The 23,288-nt window shown below is 38.1% G+C and overlaps 1 protein-coding gene across 1 annotated transcript in view; it reads right to left on the minus strand.

The window, feature by feature from the left end:
• Nucleotides 1–7,331: 7,331 nt before the first annotated feature.
• LOC107569774 (gamma-aminobutyric acid receptor subunit alpha-3-like) overlaps nucleotides 7,332–23,288 on the minus strand; it is a 37,886-nt gene continuing 21,929 nt past the window's right edge. Inside the window, exon 3 of the mRNA XM_016255930.1 lies at nucleotides 7,332–7,764. Within this exon, the coding sequence (XP_016111416.1) occupies nucleotides 7,423–7,764 (342 nt within the window). The 3' untranslated portion in view covers nucleotides 7,332–7,422. The remainder of the gene's footprint in view (nucleotides 7,765–23,288) is intronic.

A 23,288-nucleotide genomic window follows, 5' to 3' on the forward strand; every position in this document is an offset into this window, starting at 1 on the left:
AGCTCTTTGTAGTCAAGCCACAGTTGTTCTTCCTGAGTGTAGTCAAGCCACAGTTGTTCTTCCTGAGTCTAGTCAGGCCACAGTTGTCACTAAAATACTTCAGTCTGTGTGCATTGAGTTTATTTAATACACAAGTTTCACAATTTGAGTTGAATTACTGAAATAAATGAACTTTTCCACGACATTCTAATTTATTGAGATGCACCTGTACATCGATGTCTTGTTTGATTGTTAGTTGTCCCATGCATATATTGCCCTTTGTTTGTATCTTTAGTTTGATGGTTACTGTCTCTGATGTTATCTGTATCCGTGCCTGCTTTACCGTGACAAAAGGACCCTGGGAACATAGATCTGCTCCTGTTTCATTTCCTCCATAAATGCGGTAAAATAAGGATCTCTAAATGTGTTATACGATCATACACTGAGAATTTTGCTGCTTGAAAATGAGAATTTGATGTGTTGCAATTATTTAAAATGCTATAACAATAGTTCATGGCACAATGATTATATGCAAAAAGTTTTAGTAAAGCCTCATATAATCTGTGAACAAATGGTTAAAATGTTCCATTAAATACATTCATATTTTTATAGTTCTGCATAAGACTTTTATCAGATAATTAAATAGGAGTTGCTGACTTTTATTATACTTATGCTGCTTGTGTTGTGTGCTGTACTGGATGTATGTCAAGATAAAAACATCTGGCAAGTTGTCTGATTAAATCATGGTTGTATAATCAATAGGAGATAAGGGATTTATATATATATATATGTAAGGTCTTATATAGACAGGTGTGTGGCTTTCCTAATCAAGTCCAATCAGTATAATCAAACACAGCTGGACTCAAATGAAGGTGTAGAACCATCTCAAGGATGATCAGAAGAAATGGACAGCACCTGAGTTAAATATATGAGTGTCACAGCAAAGGGTCTGAATACTTAGGACCATGTGATATTTCAGTTTTTCTTTTTTAATAAATCTGCAAAAATGTCAACAATTCTGTGTTTTTCTGTCAATATGGGGTGCTGTGTGTACATTAATGAGGAAAAAAAATGAACTTAAATGATTTTCGCAAATGGCTGCAATATAACAAAGAGTGAAAAATGTAAGGGGGTCTGAATACTTTCCGTACCCACTGTATATATATATATGTACATACTGTATATAATGACATACTTCACCCTTAAAGACAGAGCAGCTGTGCGAGACTGTATATATGTGCAGCCTGAATTGGGTATGTGAGGTCTATTCAGTATTCTATTTGCTCACACTGTGAGTGTCACAAAGAAAATGTTAATGTATGTGTGATATTTGTGGAGTGTCCAGATGGAAACCATGCAAAGGAGAGGGCCAAGGTCACAGGAACACACACACACACACACACACACACACAGGTTTGTTTTTATGGTTTATGGGGACTCTCCATAGGCGTAATGGTTTTTATACTGTACAAACTGTATTTTCTATTGCCCTACACCAACCCTGCCCCTGAACCTACCCCTCACAGGAAACTTTCTGCATTTTTAGATTTTCAAAAAAACTCATTCTGAATTATTTATAAGCCTTTTGAATTACGGGGACACTGAAAATGTCCTCATAAAACACCTTCTAAAAATACCTATGTCATACCCATGTTATTATACAAATTTGTGTCCTCATAAACCACATAAACACACACACACACACACACACACACACAGCTAATGTGACAAGACAGAAGCAACGACAAGGAAAGGAAATGAAAGGACTGAATATTTATTCAACTTAAATTACAGCAAACCAGGACACATAAAGATAGAAAACAACACTAGAATACTGCTATTAGCTCCACAAATAAACGTTCACAACAAAAATAAGAGCAAAACACCTTGAAGTCAAGATTTAACAGAAATAACATTTCTGACAGTCTTTCTTAGAGCTACACAGTTGCAAAGAGGGCCATGGGTCAAATAACCGAAAAAATATTTTAGTTTTAACAAAATTAGCTCCAATTATTCCTTACTAGTTGGCCATACATTAAGACACTGCAAATATTGAAGTCCATACATTTTATATACCTCACAGACCTGCACACTTAAGCCATGTACATAACCTCACAATTATCTGTAATTACCCAGGGTTCACTGAAGAAACTTGTTTCATTTGTGTTTGACAACAATTCCACTTGAAATCTATTGCAACATGCATGCTACAGAGTAAGAAAGCTCATTAGGTGCTCGATAAACTAAAATGTAAATCTTTCTTCTCAGTATATACTATGTAATCCTTATTGTTATCCTTATGTAATCCCCAAACCCAGAACCAACCAACAGAATAAGCTGCAGAATGTGCTAGCTGGGCTAACCAAACACATAAGCAAGAGTGCACAAGAAATCTTAGAATCATTCTTTACGTAAGTTTGGTAACGCAGATGGAGATGCTCAAAGGGGGTGCAGCCTATCATTAAATGTTTGTGCCTTAAACCAAACTGGATATTATTCAGTTAGCTATTAAAAAAAACAACAACTGTTGAAGACAGTTTACATTAACGCCCACTACCTAGCACCTCTTGTGGCAATGTTGAGAATACGACGGATACTAGCATTGCATTATGGATTGCATTGCAATAACATGCATCACACTTGCACAAGTAGAAGTGTTTATGTTCACATATTTGTGTAGAGTTCTGAACTGTTTCATTAAGTCAAAGATGTGGCAGAACAACGTTTCTTTACAACAACTACAAAAATAAAAATTAATAAAAAATGCAAAACATTGTTTCATAAATTCACCTATCACAAATGCTCCCTTCATATTTTTGTGCAAGAAACTCAATATGGAAGTAAACAACATACATACGTATGTATGTATGTTTATATGTATGTATATAAATACACCCACCATTATGCATTATCCATGGGCAAATCATTACCCCCTACACTTTTCTTTAAAGCTCATTTGACACAATCGATAATTTGGCTATAATCATGATGAATGGCCGAGGCAGCAAGTCTTAAACATAGCAGTTTGTTTTGAGGCAGGCAGCTTCATCAATTCACATGTGCTCCAGCACAGCACTTTACTTCAGATGAATTTCTACTTTCTTTCCTGCACTGACAGTTATGGTATGACTTTTATTGCAAATCCATGATGCACATCTTAGTAACTGTGCGACAATAGAAGACTGTTTATCTAAAAAATGCACTGATACAGAGGACATTGAATCGGTATGTCAGAGAAAGCTGTTTTCTGCGTTCAAGGTGACTAAAATTACAAGTCAAAAAGTGTCGCCCTAACAAGATTTAGTGGGATTTCAGCCATTTCTTATGACACAGCCTACTACATGTCACCCATGTCCTTGTTCTATAAACCTTTTGGTATTGAATCACAGTTTAATACGACATAACAACATATCTAGCATGTGTAGCATGAGTACAACAAGCATGACACGACGAACCACCAAAAAGAACAAGATTGATGTCGTCAAAAAAAACCACACAAAAAAAACACGACTGTCCTTAGAAGACAATGTTCATCTTATACTATTAGAATAATAGAAGCCTGAAATATGTGTACCTATGATGTCCTTGAGCTTTCCTACTGCAGTTTATCATACCATAAGAAGAATAAGGCATTTTGTAAAGACCAAGTCACATATCAAACCCAGACAACTGTGAAAAGAAATCAGAAAACTCAATAAGATTACATCTACCAGCTCCACAAACCACAAGGTTGTGTCAGATGATTTGGGACATGCAGAAAAATTGCTGGATTCATTTTTTTATTTTTAATACAGTATATACAGAGGGCGTGGCAGATTGTACATTAAACATTTAGAAAACTGCACACAAGGTGGGGTACATCTAGCAGAGCTAGCATAAGGCTAGTGTTGTTAGTAGCCTTATGCTAAGCGTTCAACATGAACCAGAAAATTTAGATCTGAAAAACACAAGGGGGGACTTCAAATGTGTAATCAAGCTTTAAAGCAATAGTTTAAGCAAAATCAGCATCATTTTGAAAGTTTTTCAGTTAAGATTCATCAGTGATAACTACCAATTAGCATTTGTAGTGCTGTACTACAGTACATTTTACTGTTACCCTCTTGAAGTTTCACTGATATTAGCCTTCATTTGCATGTGAAAAGCCACATGTCGCACATATTAGACAAGTATGCTGACAAAGTTTACAGAAGTAATGCTAATGGTAATCAACACAGCTATGTTTCCCAAGTGTCCTCATTCAAGTGGGCTGACACCATCTGAAACAATTACACCTTTTACATGTTCTTACATGTGAATAAACTATCATGCCACTACCCTGATAACACACGTAGACTATATCATGGAGACGTCTATTTAATGTGCGCAATTTCATCTGGAAGATCTATGTTTTAGTTTGCTCATCGGTGATACATCTCTAGACATTTAGAAAATGTCCTTAAAGCAACTGTATGTAACTTATGAAGAGTTGCTTTCAGATTTTTACGATTTAAAACGTTTGTAAAACTGCTTTTTAAAAGATGTTTAACAGATGTTGGATGTTTTCCAAATTAAGCACTCTTTAAGACGTCTTAGAGATGTACGTGTGCTATCTGGGATAGCTATACCCAATGTTGTTTTTGCACATTTGTATTGATGCTATAAGGGTTATACCATATACTGTAAAAAACATAGCTCATGTATGCTATCAGATATGTAGTTAGCATAAATAGATTTAAATTCCTATATAAATATATTTCTTACATGTGGTTTTATTTATGATTTGTTCTATTTGTGTCAACAATCAATACCAACATCAGTTGATCTAGCCCTACTATAGCTCAGATGAGAGGTAAGGAGCCTATAGATATGCAGTATATGGCTATTTGAAGGGCCATGATGAGATAAAAAAAACAAAGCCTCCTTCAGAAAGATAACACAATAGCATATGTGGTGATGTAACTAATGAAGAGATTGTCATGCATTCACATCATAATGTATGAAACAAATCTTATTACTAAGAATATTAAAATAAACATGAGCCCAATCTATTCATTCGCTAATAAATCCACTGATTAAAATTAATGAGTGAGATTTTATGTCTCGTGTCTGAAGCTACCGATCAACAGCCACGTTACAGTTTTTTACAATAGCTAAGACCAATTTCTCCATCCATAACTCTTCACACAATAAGCACAACAGCAGTCTATGTGGGCTAAACTGTGGATTGTTTTCCATTGCTTTAGCAAAAAATACATTCAATGACTACGTTTTTCAAGAGAAGACAACACTGTATAATGATACCTTTTAGTGTTTTTTTTTGTTAGGTTATTGTTTTATGAGTGACAAAGTGTGTTGGTTGGGTGACAACCTTAGCTAGAGTTTTGGAAGAATGAGCTGATTTGAGATATGTATGATGTGTTTTGGTAGTTTTAGTGCAGCTTGGATGTGAAATTTGCTTCTGTGACAAGCAGAAATTTGGTTAGAAGAATTGTGTGAAGAGTTTAGAAAAAGTGACCTAATTATTTGAGAAATGGGTCCTAGCAATTGTAAAAGAAAAAACGGTAGTGTAATCGTTTATGAAGCAAATGAAATGACAAAGTTAATGTTTTTTTGCTTAATATAGCTTGCTGTCACATAAGTACATACTTTACGCGACTTTTTAGTTTATCTACAAAAATGTCTCTATTTAAATTCACATGTAAACCTGGCACTTTCTAAGTGAATGCAAAAAGATTGTTCTTCCAAAACGAGATGCATAATAAAACTGAACACACTATGTGAAAGAAATAAAATCATAAGGGAACGATGGTGATAACAGCACATAAATATGCACACATCCATGTTGAGTGCGTGTTCTCATATTATCTTAAATGTATGCTTAAATTAACATGGCATAGAAACTACATCTACATTTTTGCATGGAACCTCACAGACAGGAAACTATGATATTGGCTTGCAGTTGCCAAAATAACAAGATTTTACAATTCAAATATCAATATTAATAAAAAAATAGTGCATTCACAAACATGAACCTGTATTGTTCAAAACATAAATCATGAAGTCACCAGAATAATAATCTACTGTACCAAAACCACCAACACTTCAGTGTGAGGTAATGGAAATGCATGTTCCTCCTGTGTGGCACTGGCCCAAAAAAATCTTGTCTTCATATTCTACACAGCTGAAATGCTTTATAAGAATGTTGCAGTGTTATAACTCTCTGAATACTTTCTCTGATTCTCACTGCTCATATTGGCCACAAACAAAGAATCGCTGGCTGGCCCAGTGCCTTACAGTCGGCTGTCAGCACTAAATCAACTCACATCAACTCTGAGTTTAATTCCATCCTGTGAGAGTTCAATCAGCACTGACATTTTCTTTATGCAGGCGAAAGCTTGAAGACAATGTCAGCATGTACCAAACTATTCATCTCAATGGCGAGTGATTAAAAAGGCACAGAGTTTATTTTTCTTGGAGCCTGCTCAGGCTGTTTAAACAATAGTAGTCACTGAACGATAAATGCACTGATAAACCCATGGGGATGTGAACTCAACTCTAGATGATACAACTGATATAATGATATAATACTCTGGGTTTGCAAAGTGTCAAAAAACAGACAGTTAGTAATGATGCGCCTACGGACAGCGCTACTGGCTGCTGAAAGACTACAGGTTCTCGCCATGGTGACTGACAGCCAATGGGGACTGAAGATTTTCTCCTGATGATACACAGGGCGAATTCCAAACGGCACTTCGGGAAGGGGCCGCCATTTGTAGGGACGTTCCAAACAAAAGTGAACAACTGAATCCCTTCATGAGGGGCCCTTCCAGAAGTCCGTACATGGAAGTGATTTCGGTTTGTGATCTTCGGTTTGGAGATCTTGCGATGCATTTTAAAGCAAAGTTGGGGTTGAATTCAACTTCACAACGTAAGTAGAATAGGCTAATTACATTAGTCTATATTAATGTAATACAAAACATTTTTTGTCAGTGATAGAAATATGATTTAAGATGGTAGTGTAACCAAGTTTAGTTTGAAAATGTTTAATAATAATAATAATAATAATAGCTATTTGCAACAACTGAAGGAGTGCAGAATGCTGAATGCTTGCACAGCGTGATCAAGGTAACATTTGGTCAGTCATTCCCTTCGTCCAAATGCTTAGTAGGGCATAGGGATGCTCACTTCCATTTGGAATTCACCCACAGTGAATCACCCACACCACAGATGATCCATCCGTACAAGACCAGCAATACTGTCACATTTTACCTCATGCAACACATGAAATGGCACACGCAAATCTGAAAAAAACAAAAAAAACAAAACAAAACAACAACAACAAACTACTAACTAGAATTGTATACATCTACATGGTTGTTAAAAAAAATTAACACAGTAGCAGTAGCATCATGTTGCTGATTAAGACTGGACTGGCAGTTTTTCATATATTTTCAGTTTTCATGTTCATTTCTGTGGGCTGGACCGGTTGATGGTCGGCTTTCTGTTGACGTAGGTGGCCCAGTAAGCCAGGTTGAAGATGAAGAACAGCACTGGAAAGATGATACGAGAGATCTTGTCCACTTTGCTCACACGATTGTATGACTTTCTTACACCCTCCGGCACGTATTCACCATCCATTTTGGGCAGCCGGATCTCTCGGACCGGCTGGGATGGGGTGGATGTGGATGTGGCGCTCTTGGAGATGGTTGTCAGTCCGGGATCTTTGGCTACGCTCATGCTGTAGGTGGTTCCCACGATGTTGAAAGTGTTGTTGGTCTTCTTGGAGAAGGAAGCTGACTCTCGCCTCTGTGGAAGAGTCAAGAGGAAAAATTAGGGCAATAATTATTAAAAGAAGAAAACACGCCTTATTAGTTCTCTTGAGCAAAAGTGAAACATTCATCTTATTAATGGACCTTCTACTAAATCTGTTTTCCCTTACTGCACAAAATATGACAATTTTTTTTGAGTAATGTCTGTACAATTTATCTACTTATTTATTATTATCCATTTTTTTTAATAGTAGTAGGAATTACATTCAGTGCAAGAAAAACAATGTATTCATGATGGCATATATGATCTTAAAGGTAAACCCAACTTCTTAATCAGTGTGCTGCTGATATATTTATTGTAATGACATTTTGGCAATCAAATCCTATTTCAATAATGTATAAACAAAAATATATCTACATTAAGCCAGAATATAGCATACACAGCAGAGAATGCACTATAATAATAAATTGTAGCCACTTAGGATTTACATAGTTTGAGCGCTCATTTTACTAAAATAGTTATAGAATCAGGTGCACTGGTGCAAACATGTTCACAAAACCTGTGCTGAATGTATTTTACACATTGCATTTCCCATATCTTATTGGGATGCAATCAGCAGTTGATTATATGTTTAGCACTTTTCAGCACAAATATGGAAGTGCTCATCCATATACATCCAAATATCTGGGTACTGTTATGATTGAAGCTTGATAAATAGGCTTTTGTGTTGCTTTTGGCAAGTGCTTTGATTAATTGGCCAAGGCTCTTGTGGGAAACATCTCGGGGTCATCCTCAAACCCGAAACAAAAGATCAGGGATTTTTGTAAAAAAGACAGAAAATAGCTTCAAACAATCTCTATCAATGGTATATATCAATAAATTAATTAAAACAAAGAGATTCTTAAAGCCATCACAGAGGCTTGTTACATGCAAAACAGTCAAAGGTTTACATTGCACCGTGACAGAAGTTGGCTATAGAGAATATTTTGTAATGCGAAGGGCAGATTCACTAAACAGTCGAGTCCCTTTTTTTGTGTGATATTATACATTGTGTTCATAAAGCATCCACTCCACAGTTGAACAACGTGCTTTGTGCACTGATGTAGCATTGCACCATGTATATTTGTTGATGTACTGTATATAACTTTACAAAGTGGTTAGTTACAGTCCTCGATTCTGATTGGTCAACAGCTGTGTTTTATTCACGATAAAGCACGGCTATGACCGCTTCACCCAACGGTTCTGTGCATCACTGCGCAACACCCTTAGCAACCACACGTAGCAATATAAACAATCAATATAGCTTCAGAACTGTCCCATGTATTATGTATTTCAGCAAAAATTATTAATGCAATGAATTATGAGTGACCCCTGCCGGTGTTATGTTGTGTCATTCACCTTCAACACGCCATTCCCGTTTTCTGAGAAACTCTTCTCATATGGGAGATATGTCGATGCGTGTGCGATGCGTGCGGAGGGAATATTACTGAATTTATTAGTTTTCTGTTTCAGGTATGGTAGCTATTGTATGTCCATCAATTTACATGACCAAGGTGGGGGGGGGGGTCATATAATATTTTGGCAGATCATATAAGCTGTACGCATGCAATTTAAAACTCGCTTTAAAACTCTTCTCATTATGTTTTCTTCACAGCACTGCACTGCATTCCAATGATTTTTCAATTGCGGTCTCTTGTCTTTTCTGCAAAATTTCTGTGCATTTCACATCGTCCCAGATCAATGCAGCACCCAACCGTAGCTTCAGAAAACACATCATTAGCCTGTAAGTCTGGGTCGTTCGTCACATTAGCGTCATCATGGGGGGTTTCCCTCAGTCTGGGAGCTCCCCTCTTTGCTTAAAACAGTATCTCCTGTAGTCTCATTCTCAAAATTTCTAGAATTTTTTTGTGATGGTCCTGTAAAATATGCTGATATGCTGCTCTGAATTCTGAACTGAACTCTGATATATTTTTCAAATATTTAGGGGGAGGGTAATGATGCTTGCAAACTTGCGCTGTGCCAATACACACATTTTTGGTTTTAATATTTGTATTGTGTAGTAACCGTTTTATAAATGCATTAAAGTACTCGAGGGATGCTGTATTGTAAGTCACAGCTAAAGGGGTAGCAGGCACTCCGCTTTATGTTAAACACAGATGTCATAATATAGCTGAAAATGACAATAAGGAAAATAAGTCCTGGAAACAATCATTCAGTTCTGTATGATTTATAAGCTGTTTTCCACAAAGGGACCAAAAAAAAAAAGTCCCCACAAGGTCAAAATTTACTGGTATTACTATCCTCGGTGGGACATTTGGTCCCCATAATGTAGTAGGGAATAGCAGGTACACACACACACACACAGGTTTGTTTTTATGGTTTGTGGGGACTCTCCATAGGCATAATGGTTTCTATACTGTACAAACCGTATTTTCTATCGCCCTACACCAACCCTACCCCTTACAGGAAACTTTGTGCATTTTTAGATTAAAAAAAAATCTAATTCTGAATTATTTATAAGCCTTTTGAATTACAGGGACACTGAAAATGTCCTCATAAATCACCTTCTCGTTGTAATACCTATGTCATACCCATGTTATTATACAAATTTGTGTCCTCATAAACCACATAAACATGCACACACACACACACACACACACACACACACACAGGTGGTCTTGTTGTAGCTTCCAGGTCTCTGTAAAAATACCTAACCAGGCTTCATTCAAGAGTCACAATCATGGGAGGAATGCCAGTAAACAAACAGAGCCTCTGTTAGCAGGCTTACACAAAAAGAAACACAGAAACTATCTAGTGTAGTCTAACCACATTGATCTAATTACAATGCTTTACAACATGCATGTATTACATTTGCTGTTATTTTGGATTCCAAAATTCTTCTAAAGGAACAATTCACCCAAAATATGTTTTTAAGTAACATTCTAAATCTGTATGACTCTCTTTCTTCAGTGGCACACAAAATAAATTTAGAAGAATATCACTCTTTCTCAAACACTGAGGTTGAATGATGATTGGCACTGTCAAACTCTAAAAATAAAACAATCATCAAAGTAGTTTACCCAAAAGTAAAAGTTATTTAGTTTAAAATGGTTCGATAAGAATAACACAAGTAGCTGATTCATGGCGGGTTTCAAAGATTTTCATTTCCTTCATAAGTACTAGAAACGAAGAATCTCTAAATGTGTTCTTAGGTTACACACTGAAGATTTTGCTGCACATAGGATCATTTGTTATAATGCTATCAGATTCTATAATCCTTACACATTACACAATAACTGTGTGCAAACATTTTCACTTTTAGTTAGGCCTCTGATCATCTGTTCAGAAGATAAGCTGGAAAGGTACAGTGGATAACAGGAGTGTAATCCTCTGTGGAGAAGTGATCATCTATGATTTAATATGCAGAGTCAGATTTACCACGACATGAGTGATTTTGATGAAGTGGGTTACCAAACCTGCTTGTTTGTCAGTGTAGGATCTGTCTCACAACAGACCCACCTACATGATGGAGACACACACATCAAACCAGCACATTCCGTGGAAGGTTGTTGAGGTTCGTGTCTCCGCATCTGCAGTCGTAAAACTCATGCAGGATTAAGCAAGGTGAAGCATTTCCTGGACTGTTTGGCTATATCTCAAGATAAGCTAAAAGGGACAGTACTTTAACGGTGCTTAAAATGGTTTTACGGGCTTGCAAAGAGCAGATAGAAATACCCTCATGACCAGTGGACGCATAAATTGCTAAACTCCGATCAACAAAAGAGACAATTTTATGGCTCCCTGTCCAGCAGGAGACTTTCCAGGAAATGTCCAGAGCTGACCTGATAGTGACCGGAGAACTCGACACATTTCCCCCGCATTCCAAGGAAAGAGACAAGATGTCTTTGACAATCGTTTGCTAATAATTGAAAGTATAAAATGATCAGAGCATAGAATTACAAATAGTAGGTTGTTTGTTGTATATATATATGCTTGACGTGTTTCATGTAATCGGTGCAACTTTAACCAGTGTTTAATTACCCCTTTTTAGGAAATAAGGATATTAAAACTGTGTAATATGTGAAGTTTAATCTTGAACGAATGAAAACCAGAAATGCAGAAGGTTGAAATGAAGTAGACTTTAATAGTATGTACAATATTTGCATTTAAGAAACTTTATAGACGTATCAATATATTATTATAGGTGGCCTCATATAAATGAGAGCCTCTGGTTAATGTATGCACACTCCGCCCCTTTAAGAAGTCGATTGGAAGCCAGCGTCAGGGGACGGACTTATGCCACAGAGCAAAACCCGAATGCACAACAGAATCCAGGGTTTTTTGGTTAGCTAGCTGGCTTGCAACTTCTCCGGCTCTCGCTGGTCGCTGTGTTAGAGCACCTGCACGCGTGCTCACATTTACCATCAAAAGCGACCAGCAAACTAAAACTCAACACTTCAGTGATACTTCGTTGAAATCGTCAACAAACTTGAAAGTCTAAGACTCTCAGCAGATTGCTTGCGCCTCTGCGTCATCACAACTCACGAGGGGTTCCCCAAAGGACATCATACTGACGTCACCGACCCGTCAGTGACGGGGTTTCCCTCAAAGACCTCCAGGAAGCCCGCAGCAACCACGGAGTCAACTCAGCTGTCAACCAGCGGAACGCAAGTAAACAACATTTCTATGATCTGCTGAACGGGTGAATTTAAATGCTTTGCTCTGTGAATTCTTAAGGTGAATTCCCATCCCTCGTGAAAACGAGATAGAACTATGAAACTCAGAACTCCGTTAACAGACTTTCCTTCCTCTGAACTGTATGTTTGTGTGTTTTAGCTTAAGTTTATGTGATCTAGAATAGCCAATAAATTTCATGTTTCATTTATAACTAATCAATTGTCTGGGTCATATAATTTCGTGTCAATTCTATTGCCAAACGATCCTTGCTTGTTACCTTAGCTCGTAGCTTACGCATAATAATTACCTCTCTTTCAAGAGCTGACAAATCATCAAATTTTGTATTTCACCCGTGGCCAGGGAGAATACAAAAATTACATATTCAATTGGTAATATATACTGACATCAGCTTCTCGCTGGTCGAGTAGCTGATAAAAGTATAAACTATTGAAAGTCAAAGTCAGTTTTGATCAGGTGGACCTCGAATTCTCAGATCGAGTTCTTTTAAAACCTGAGCTAGAAATAAACCTGAATAAATTAATAATGATTAATTCCCTTACAAATAAGTAAATTATTACATCAGTTCTAAGAATAAACTAGATTAAAGTGGTGCTCACCTGAGCAAAACTCACCACCACAGTGCTATGCGGTTGTGAAGGTATTTTTAAAGAGTTCTTATGCGGTTGCTAAGGTTTAGGCCATTGTTTAGTCAAGAGAGTTTCTATGATATTCTGGTCATTAGGCATGACTCAGGTCTCTCCTTCAAAATAAGTCTATGGGATTTTTTTCAATATTGGTGGACATGGCTGAGATGGACATGGCTTTTACCGAATAACAAATAAATATCTATACAATAATACATCACACTATTCAATAATACATTTTTAACGTCTCCTCTAAATCAGGTTTTTTTTTTACTTTTACAGGTTGCTTTGGACCAATATATTATATATATATATATATATATATATATATATATATATTTGAATTATTCATAATTATATTAAATTAGTAATACTATTTTCCAGATAAGATTTGTTCATTATTGTTATTCTATTATTAGTAGTACAATAGCAGCATTTTCAGGCAGGCAGATTTCTCTGCATCCCTAAGACTCGATTGACTTAAGTAAAAGAACAGAAACAAAATACATGCATTTCCCTTACATGTATTCCAGCCATTCACAAAAGTCAACATTGCACAACCACAGTCACACAAACGATCCCACTACATTTTTGTCTGAAACTTGCATAACTTTTGTAGATTAACCTAAAAAAAGTAGAATCCATTTTAATCTGAATGTCTCTCCCTCCCCTTCGGAATTCACTCCTCGGGCTCAATTCCCTTGTGTACCCTAATTGCCAGCCCTGGTTACTTTAAGTGTAAATATTCAAAATTCATAATTAATGCAGAAAACACTATGCACTGTGGTCTGAGGAGAGCAAAGGAATACTGCCACCAACACAAAAAGAAAACGCTCAGTTCTGCACTGGGAGATGCCAGACTGTTGGCCCTGTTTTCTGATGCCAATAGCTGTATAAGGATCTCACAGTGGGGACTGCTGCACGCTGCTTCCCAATCACGGGCCATCGATCCCTGCTACTACACCAGCACCTGAGTCTCTAAATCACAGTTTAGGCTTATGTCAGCATTAGTAAATGATCCCAACTACAAGCCCATCATGACCCACACTGATACAACTGTAACATTTGGCTTAGGTCTTATTTGCATTGAGTATTGGCAAGATAAGCTCCTGAGTTCACAGAGAAAATACTTAGAAGAGAATTAGTATATTAGTATGTGATCAACACTACAACTGCTGAACAAGTACAAAGTAGAGAGAGAGAGAGAGAGAGAGAGAGAGAGAGAGGGTGGATTCTTTGGATTGTAAATATGCCTTGAAGCTTTAAAAATACAGACAATTTAATTAAAAATAAATTATGTACTCACATAGCAAACACAGTACATGCTGAAGAAACAAGATACAATTTAGTTGAGTGAATAGTTATACCACCTTGTCACTTACGAAGTTCAGGCGATAACTGAAATTAAAAACATACAGTAAGCACATGGAGGGATATTACAAAATTACATTTCCTGAATAACGCTTAACATTTGCAAATCAGCAAGTGGATTTCTCAAAACAATTTGTACAAACAGCACAAACAATGGATTACCTGCAAAAGCCTGTAACTTGCTCAAAATCCTTAGATCAAAAGTAATTTATCAATGAACATCAGTGCCATCAGAATGACAAATCCTTGTGTCATTAATTGTTCACAAACCAGATGTTTATGTTGTCAACAGTGTATCCTCTCAGTATTCCCTGATGTAAACTATGGCTACAGTTTTGATGACAGTCATAGAAAATGTACATGTCTGCACTTTTAGTGTATGGCATACATCGACTTCAACAGTACACACAGCTGTATGTGGGATAATGATTGCATGAGATTGTACAAGATTTAGATTTACTGTTGGTCTGTCAACACATTACAAGCAGGATTCACCTGAGAGCAATTAATCAATTCAAGACATTAACAAAAACATACAGAAAATATGCATGACAGATTATGACAACTAGTTCAACTATTCTGCTTTTAATGACTTATGCAACAAACTAATGTTTTTTTTTTTTTTGGGAAGACTACTCAGAGAACCCATCAAAATTTGTTTAAAATAATAACAAATTGATTTTATGGTTTGACTAGATGATGTGGAGGTTGAAGCAACAGTTTTGGAGAATTTCAGCTGTGTTCTGAGAAATGTTCCAAAGTGCTTGAGAAAAACTGTAAACTGTAACTAAATAAATCATAAAATGCTGCAATCAGTAGATGAAAATGTATATATTTATATATACTGTATATTCGCACAGATAAATAATCCACAAGATGTATTTTTGTCAAATTAGAAATGACACAAAATACAACATGACATGCCTGTAATAAAAGTAGAAATACTACATTTATAGGAATTGGCACATATAATATATAATATTAAATAGGGATGCACCGATACCACTTTTTCCAGTACTCGCCCGAGTACTGGAAATTTTATTTTTGGTACTTGCCGATACCGAGTACCGATACCAATATTTTTATTGCATTTGTAAATTTTTTAAATATTGGGTACAGAAACCAAAAGAGAATGTATAATGTTAGTTGGTTAACTTAATTTTAACAATTTTTAACCAATTTAACCAAAATGTATTCAGACACCTTCAACATTTCTCACATTATCATAGTTTATTTGCTATAGTTTAGAAAATGGTAATAAAATATGACAAGAACTCCGAGTTAAACTGAGTCAGAACAAATTCAGCTTGATAATGTTAGATAACATTGATAGAAAGGTATGTAATAGATTACAATCAACCAAAAATTACACAACTATCAATACTTAGTCAGGCAACCTTAGCCTTAATGACAGCCTGTAGTCTTCTGGGCATGCTGTCATCCAGCTTCATGCAAACCTCAACTTCAACGTTTTTTTCCCAGACTCGGTCTGAATAATTTTTGGTCCCAAATTTGTATCAATTTTACTGGTAGTCCACTCTATGAAGAAGTTTTGGGTATACTTTGTCACAGTTTACTTTATTTTGCTATCCTCACTTATATAAATGAACTATAGTGTCCTGCACCCACTAGTAAAAAAATATCAAAAATTATATCTGGTCTCTGAATAATTTTTGGTCCCAAATTTGTATCAATTTTACTGGAAGTCAACTGCATGAAGAATTTTTGGGAATGATTTGTCACAGTTTACTTTATTTTGCTATCCTCACTTATATAAATGAACTATAGTGTCCTGCACCCACTAGTAAAAAAATATCAAAAATTATATCTGGTCTCTGAATAATCTTTGGTTTGACTATATCCTTCGGTTATTTGCACACTTAATTATGTTTTTATGTTTAAATCAAGTTTTTGTTTTGCTCTGTGGTACATCATCTTTAATTTAATAGCATTAGAGCTGCTCCATTGCAGCGGATTTGTACTGTAATCACACGCTTTGCTGTAATAATACAGGGAACCACTCGTTATAAATCTCCTAACTGTGATATTTTCAGAATAAGAAGTTGCGTTTTTTCATCTGAAACATGCTGCGATTTATATTCCAAAGCCACTCATATAATGCAGAAACACTCAAACAAGCAAAACACGCGCAACGCCTGCACGTATTTGTACTGCTGCAGAATAGTACAGCCTAGCGCATTTCACACAAGCTGCTAGATTCACTTTCGCCAGAAAGTCGTGTATGCCTTAGGTTGAAAATAAATTATGTTTATAGTGAATGCCCATATAAATGGTCTTATTTTTACGATTTAGTTTTAATCCAAATGATGCATGTGCTAAGTGAGTGAACATCAAAGATCACACAACAGAATTTCGCGTGCGCGCTCTCTCGCTCTCTCTCCCTACCGTTAAGTAACTTGTGCATTGTTTTACTTACTTGTTTTTGACGCATCTGACCGAACTACAACTACAAATGTTATATTCATTGCATACATATACTTCGTAGTAGACATCATCCATTCTGCTGTCTGTTGTCTGTGTTTTTTTGTCTGAATATGGCGCTTATCACATGCTGTTTGGTATCGGGGAATTTTAATGAGTATGAGTACGAGTACAGGAGCTCAGTATCGGGCCCGATACCGATGGTATCGGTGCATCCCTAATATTAAATATTGAAGATAACATGGAAATATCAAGAGAGAGAAAAAGACGCACTAATAGGATTGTTTTTTTTCCCTGTCTGGTATGACACTTATTGCATACCATGTTATACAATAGTATAAATGTTGTCTCCCTGAGTGCTCTTATGTATCACACTGAGCTTTTAGATACAGATTTCAACAATATGTAAAAAATTACTGCGAACAGTCAATACTGTAGAACACAGAAAATGAATATGAACATTTGTATTTATACAGTCCATTTGGTTTTGAAGTATTACATGTAAACTGAAAATGTACTTTGTCATGCAAAATGTGCAGTGTTGGTGGTACTCCAGGAACGTGGTTGGGAACCACTGCTCTGAAAATGAAATATGCCTTTGTCAGATTGGTAGTTATGAACCAATCCTGTTTTAATCAGTGACAAATGTGTTTCAGCATCAACATTCTGAGACTGTGTCCTAAACATGAAATTCAAGACTGCAGTTCTTTTTCAGCACTAGACAATACCAGCTGTAAAAGGAGGCACTTACTCTGTGGCTCCTTTCTCTAACAAAGAATTCCTGCCTCATCAGAGCAATGACAATGGCTGCTGCATTTCTACAATCTAATGCAAATGTGACTCTGGTGAGTATAACATTAACAGCCATTTTATATCCTAAAACTATGGGCTTCACAAAGTCCCTGTGATAGGGTCCAGCATCCCCGCAATGCAACAGAGGACAAGGGGTTTGGAGAATGGATGGGTGAATGAATGGATCTATATGCTTCATAAATTATCCAAATGTGATATATTTTCTTTTCTGTCCTGCAATATCTGTTTTTTTAAGGACATACTCTAAAAGGACATACGATTAAAGCAGCAAGACTGCATTCCTGCTGTGCAAAGTAATATCCTCAATTGCAGTGTGCATCTACTAAACTCCTCATGTGGAGACCTCATCTGCAAGGCTATTGGAGCAGCTGAAAATAATTCTGACGATATCTGTAAGTGTGTAGCTCAATCTAACAATATAACCCCATAAGCAGTCATTGGGTAATTATAAAATGCTCATATATTAAGACAGCAATATGCAATGGTCAATTGTAATTATGTGAAGAGCACTTCAACCTCGCCAAACCTCAAGAAGCCATATATTGGAAGAATGTAATACTTTCCAAGATATAACTGAGCTAGGCTAAATATTTAATTTAAATATTTAATCACTAACTGGAATATCACTGCAAAGCAGTCGTGCATATTTTATTTTGATTTCAAATCTTGATGGTTTGGCCAGAAATGGAAATAAACTCTATCTTGTCTATTATATTATGCTGTTCCACCTAAGAATTCCCTGTTGATTTATGAAACTAACCAGAAAATTTAAAAACTGACACTTTCAAAAGGTCTAATTAGAATATGATTGGAGTATGTGTGCTCAGGAGAATATGTTATTACTCTTTGATTAATTTAAGTACCAACTTTTTTATGGATGTTTCTCCTCAAATTACTTGGGAGAAATAAAAACAGAAACAAATGAGCCAAGTGTTGACATTCAGTGATTTAGAACGGTTTGGTCTTGGACGAATTTGATGAGAAGTTGATTTCTGTTTATTATGAAATAAATTACTTTTGATTTGCAAAACATGAGCCATTGAGTTAAGTCCTCTTCTGAGACTCTAAAGGCGGCACACATAAGATTACTGAACATTTTCTGTGAAGAACCATTTGGGTGGTTTTTATTACTTGGATGATTTGGCATTTTATATATTTAAAACCAGGTTGTATGTGAGAGTGTGTTTGTGTTTATGTCCAGGAGCATGCTTGAAGGTATATTAACTGAAGGCTGCACAAGTGGAAGAATGCAGTGTTTACTTCTTAGGGATCTTCAACACTGCGAGCATGGTGTTGATGCTACGGGAAAGCTTTTAGCGTGCATCTGTGTCTGAAGAACATGTAGACACACTAATCTGCCAAAACACCAAAGCCAGCGAATTCGTGAGCAGGCGATAATGAGGACGAAGATGAGGAGAGAAAGAGCAACAACACCTCTTGTCTCTCCACTGACTACCTCTGCAACTATCTGTCATATTCACAGAACTACCGGTATGTGACATTTTTGAAGTGAATGCCATCAGTGCAGAATTATGATGAATGTCGATCTAGAATGATGTAAAAGTCGCATGAATTCCATTTTTGGTTGTTCAGGCTACGGTCACATTGCAAAACATCTGACCTGAATCAGATTTAGGACCACATATGGAAGTGGCCCAAATCAGAATTGAAAAGATCAGATTCCATGTGGTTTGGAAAAAGCCTTTCTGCTGGATGCCTCATTACTCACAGGGTCTGTGCTGGGATTCCGTTCACAGACTTGGAGGATGGGGCCTCCTTTCAGGATCCAGCCCCACTACCAACATATCAGTGGTATGCGGTGGTGTTCGGAAATGAGAAGTCCTCAAAGGTTTTTTTTTCTTTATCAAATGTAAATTTATGTCCTAGTCACATTTTCTTGGATAAATAAACATTACTTAGACTATAAAAAAAAAAAATATATATATATATTTTTAAATTAACAACAACGTAATCAGTATTCCATTTATTAAAGCCATGCATTAATGTCATCAAGCATTTATTAAAATAATATCACAGCAATATAATTTAAACAATATATTTTATTTGTGAACTTATGTTCAGCTATTCTTTTTAATAGTTAACGTTTGACTATTTTTGAATTTTTCAGATCATCAGTCATTAAAGCACGGTAAATATTGGTCAGAGACGCTGAGTTTTACTTTAAATTTCACCAAGCTGATTGCTCACTAAAAACTCCCACTGATGATGTTTTCAAGCCATTTTAAGTCTTAACAAGACTTAACAGACGTAACAAAGGGGTTATATCTAAGTGTTTGCGTTGTTTACTTACTTTTTAATTAGTCTTCCCATTAACGCCATTATATTGTTCATTCAGACTGATTCGCGAATGCAGAACTCGCACGAAAACAAAAGGCGGGATTTATTGCACAAACCAATCACAGCCGAACATAACCAGTCATATCCAATCATATCGCGATGGAGGCATTGTGCCTTTCCCCCATTCATTCTCAATTACCCCCCAGTAAATTCACGGCACGCTAGGGGTCTCTGTTAATAGTCAATGGGCTCCGGGGAGGCAAGCCTCCGCTGTAACTTTACCTGTTGGACAGTGTTACTTTAGAAAAACGAGTAATTTATACACTTTTGTTTTATTATTGTACTACAAATTTAGTTTCTCACCCGATATTTTGAGGAGACGCCGCCTCCTCAGAGGAAACGCACACACACACACATACATATATATATATATATATATATATATATACACACATACATATAGGTGCACACAAACCCCCCAACCCACAAAGTACCAAAGAAACAACAAAAGAGGAAAATGAAGACGGAAAATATATTCTCAACGTATCCACAATATACAAAGGTTTGAGGGTTTGCTCGAGGTACCACTGTTGCACTCTCGACTTGTTAAACAAGTAATGATTGTGAGTCTGACCTTGCTTTTTATAGGCCAGACTCTGCCCCTTCTCTGGCATCACTCATAAAAAGGTAAGTATTATGGTAAGTTTTATACATTTTACATTATTAACACTTCAGAACATTCATTAACCAACATTAAACAATCATTCTCACTGGTAATTATCAAATATATATAGTCATCACCAGTGTTGGGAGTAACGCATTACAAAAGTAATAATATGACAGTAGTATATTACTTTTTGCTGTAACGCAGTAATATAATGCATTTGTCACACCCCTGTGGACTGTTGAGTGCGGTTTCTCCCTCTGTGTCCTTATTTGGTTGTTCCTGTTCTCGTTATTAGTTAATTACCTCATTGTGCTCACCTGTCTGTCCCTCGTTATCTGCCCTATATCTGTTCCTGTCTCTTATATTCAAGTTTGTCGGTTATTGTGAATGTCTAACCTGTCTGAATTCCCTGTTGTTCAGTCATTAAATATCCGTTTATTCGTCATCTTCGCCTTCCTGCCTAGTCTCTGAAACACCCTGCCCGTGACAGAATAACCGACCTCAAAAACAGTTTAACTTCCGTGTTCTCCCCTCCGTTTGTTTTCTGGTTTTTCCTCAGTGTTTTTCTTTCCGTTGTGTCACTAACATCACCAGCTATCCGGACGACGCGCTCTGCACTTTCTATGAGGCAAGTCTGAACAACGAGTGCAGAGCACGGTCGTCCGAAGATGGTCCTCGGGAGGAATTTGCCGCCTTCGTGGAGTGGACTCTGGCGAGAAACGGGTCGCCATTCACCATCGGCCCCGTGGATGATCTCGCTGGATCCACTTCGGACCCAGAGCCCAGCCCACCATCTCCCCGCGGTACGGAGCATCAGCCTGAGCCCACCGATGATGGAAAGCTGTTGCCCGCCGCGATCCGCGAGCCAGAGCGAAGCCAAGCGACTGAGCGGAGGATCGCCTCGGATGTTGAGCCCAACCCGTCAGACCAGGTGCGAGAGCCGGTGACAGTGTCCACCACGAGGGAGCAAGCCGTGGACGGTGTGAGCGCGGAGAGGAGCTCCGCCCCCTGCATCATGGCTGATGATGAGCTGACTATGGCGGGATATAAGGGCCAGAATATGGAGGGAATTCAGCGTCAAAACGAGGAGGAGAGACCTTGGAATCCTCAGTTTAGCCCAGGAAGGGCTCCCAATCCCCTGTCGAGCCTCGGAATGGCTCCCCGATCCCCTGTCGAGCCTCGGAAGGGCTCCTGAGTCCCAATTCAGCCCGGGAAAGGCTCCTGATTTTTCGTTCAGGCCAGGAAGGGCTCCAGTCCCAGAACCTCCTCGAAAATGCCTGCCATCCCAACCGCTCCAGCCTCCTCCACCGCTGTCGTCTGGCAGACCCTCTGCTCGCCCTCAGCCCACCATCATTGCGGTGCGAGCCCCGTGGGACTGCCATCCTCCAGCGTTGCCAGGGTTGGAGTCTCCCTCGCCTCCGCCTCGGCCCATAGACCCAGTGGCTCCACCTCGGCTCCCTAGCTCCCTCGCCTCCACCGTCACCCATCGATCCATCAGCTCCACCGGGCTCCCTCGTCCCTCCGGCTCCACCTTGGTCGAGCGTCGACCTGCCATCGCCTCTGGACTCCTCTCCTCTGGCTGCACCTTGTCGCTCTGTCCCACCGGCTCCGTTGGGCTCCTTCCTCCCGCCAGCTCCACCTTGGTCTTCCTGTCTCCTCCCTGGCTCCTCCCTCCTTCGTCACCACCCTGGTCTCGGTCTGCTGGCCTCCTCCCAGATATCCGTCCTCCGCCGGAGCCTCCACCTGTCATGTCTGCCTGCCAGCCCTTTGACTTCCCCTGTCTCCATTCCACATCCACTCCTTTTGTCCTCCTCCTAAGTCCCCCTCCGTCCCTCCCTCTGTCTCCACGGCGCGAGGTCGCACCTTCCGGGAGGGGGACGATCTGTCACACCCCTGTGGACTGTTGAGTGTGGTTTCTCCCTCTGTGTCCTTATTTGGTTGTTCCTGTTCACGTTATTAGTTAATTACCTCATTGTACTCACCTGTCTGCCCCTCGTTATCTGCCCTATATCTGTTCCTGTCTCTTGTATTCGAGTTTGTCGGTTATTGTGAATGTTACCCTGAATGTGGATGTCTACCCTGTCTGAATTCCCTGTTGTCAAGTCATTAAATATCCGTTTATTCATCATCTTCGTCTTCCTACCTGGTCTCTGCAACACCCTGCCCGTGACAGCATTACTAATAAAATTTGGGTAATATTATTACTCGTTACAATCTCAGTAACACAAGTTACAACAACATATTTTAACTCAAAATGAAGTGATGAATTTACCAACACTGCAAAACAGCACCAGAGAAAAAATTCCACGGGTAAAATAGTTTGTCTATTTCCTGTTGCTGGAATTAGATGGTTGAGATGACTGCAGAGATGGACTCTACATTTGTGAGATGGACACACTCCTGTTATTTTCAGTTCATCTGAGAAAAGGATAAGAATGCATAGTCAGGTGCAATATGTGCGACACCAAACTCTCAACATCGAGAAATAGCACGAGTAAAACCTGGAAACACTGGACTGGTGCCACTAACACTAAGCTATCGTAGAGCTGCGGGGTCGGAGAAGAGAAAAAAGGCAGTGGACAAGCGCAGACAAGCAACAGAAATTAAGTTTAAAGGGGTCATATGATGCGATTTCATTTTTTCCTTTC

The sequence above is a fragment of the Sinocyclocheilus grahami genome, unplaced genomic scaffold, assembly GCF_001515645.1.
Source record: "Sinocyclocheilus grahami isolate Dianchi unplaced genomic scaffold, SAMN03320097.WGS_v1.1 scaffold1379.1, whole genome shotgun sequence".
Lineage (NCBI taxonomy): Eukaryota > Metazoa > Chordata > Actinopteri > Cypriniformes > Cyprinidae > Sinocyclocheilus > Sinocyclocheilus grahami.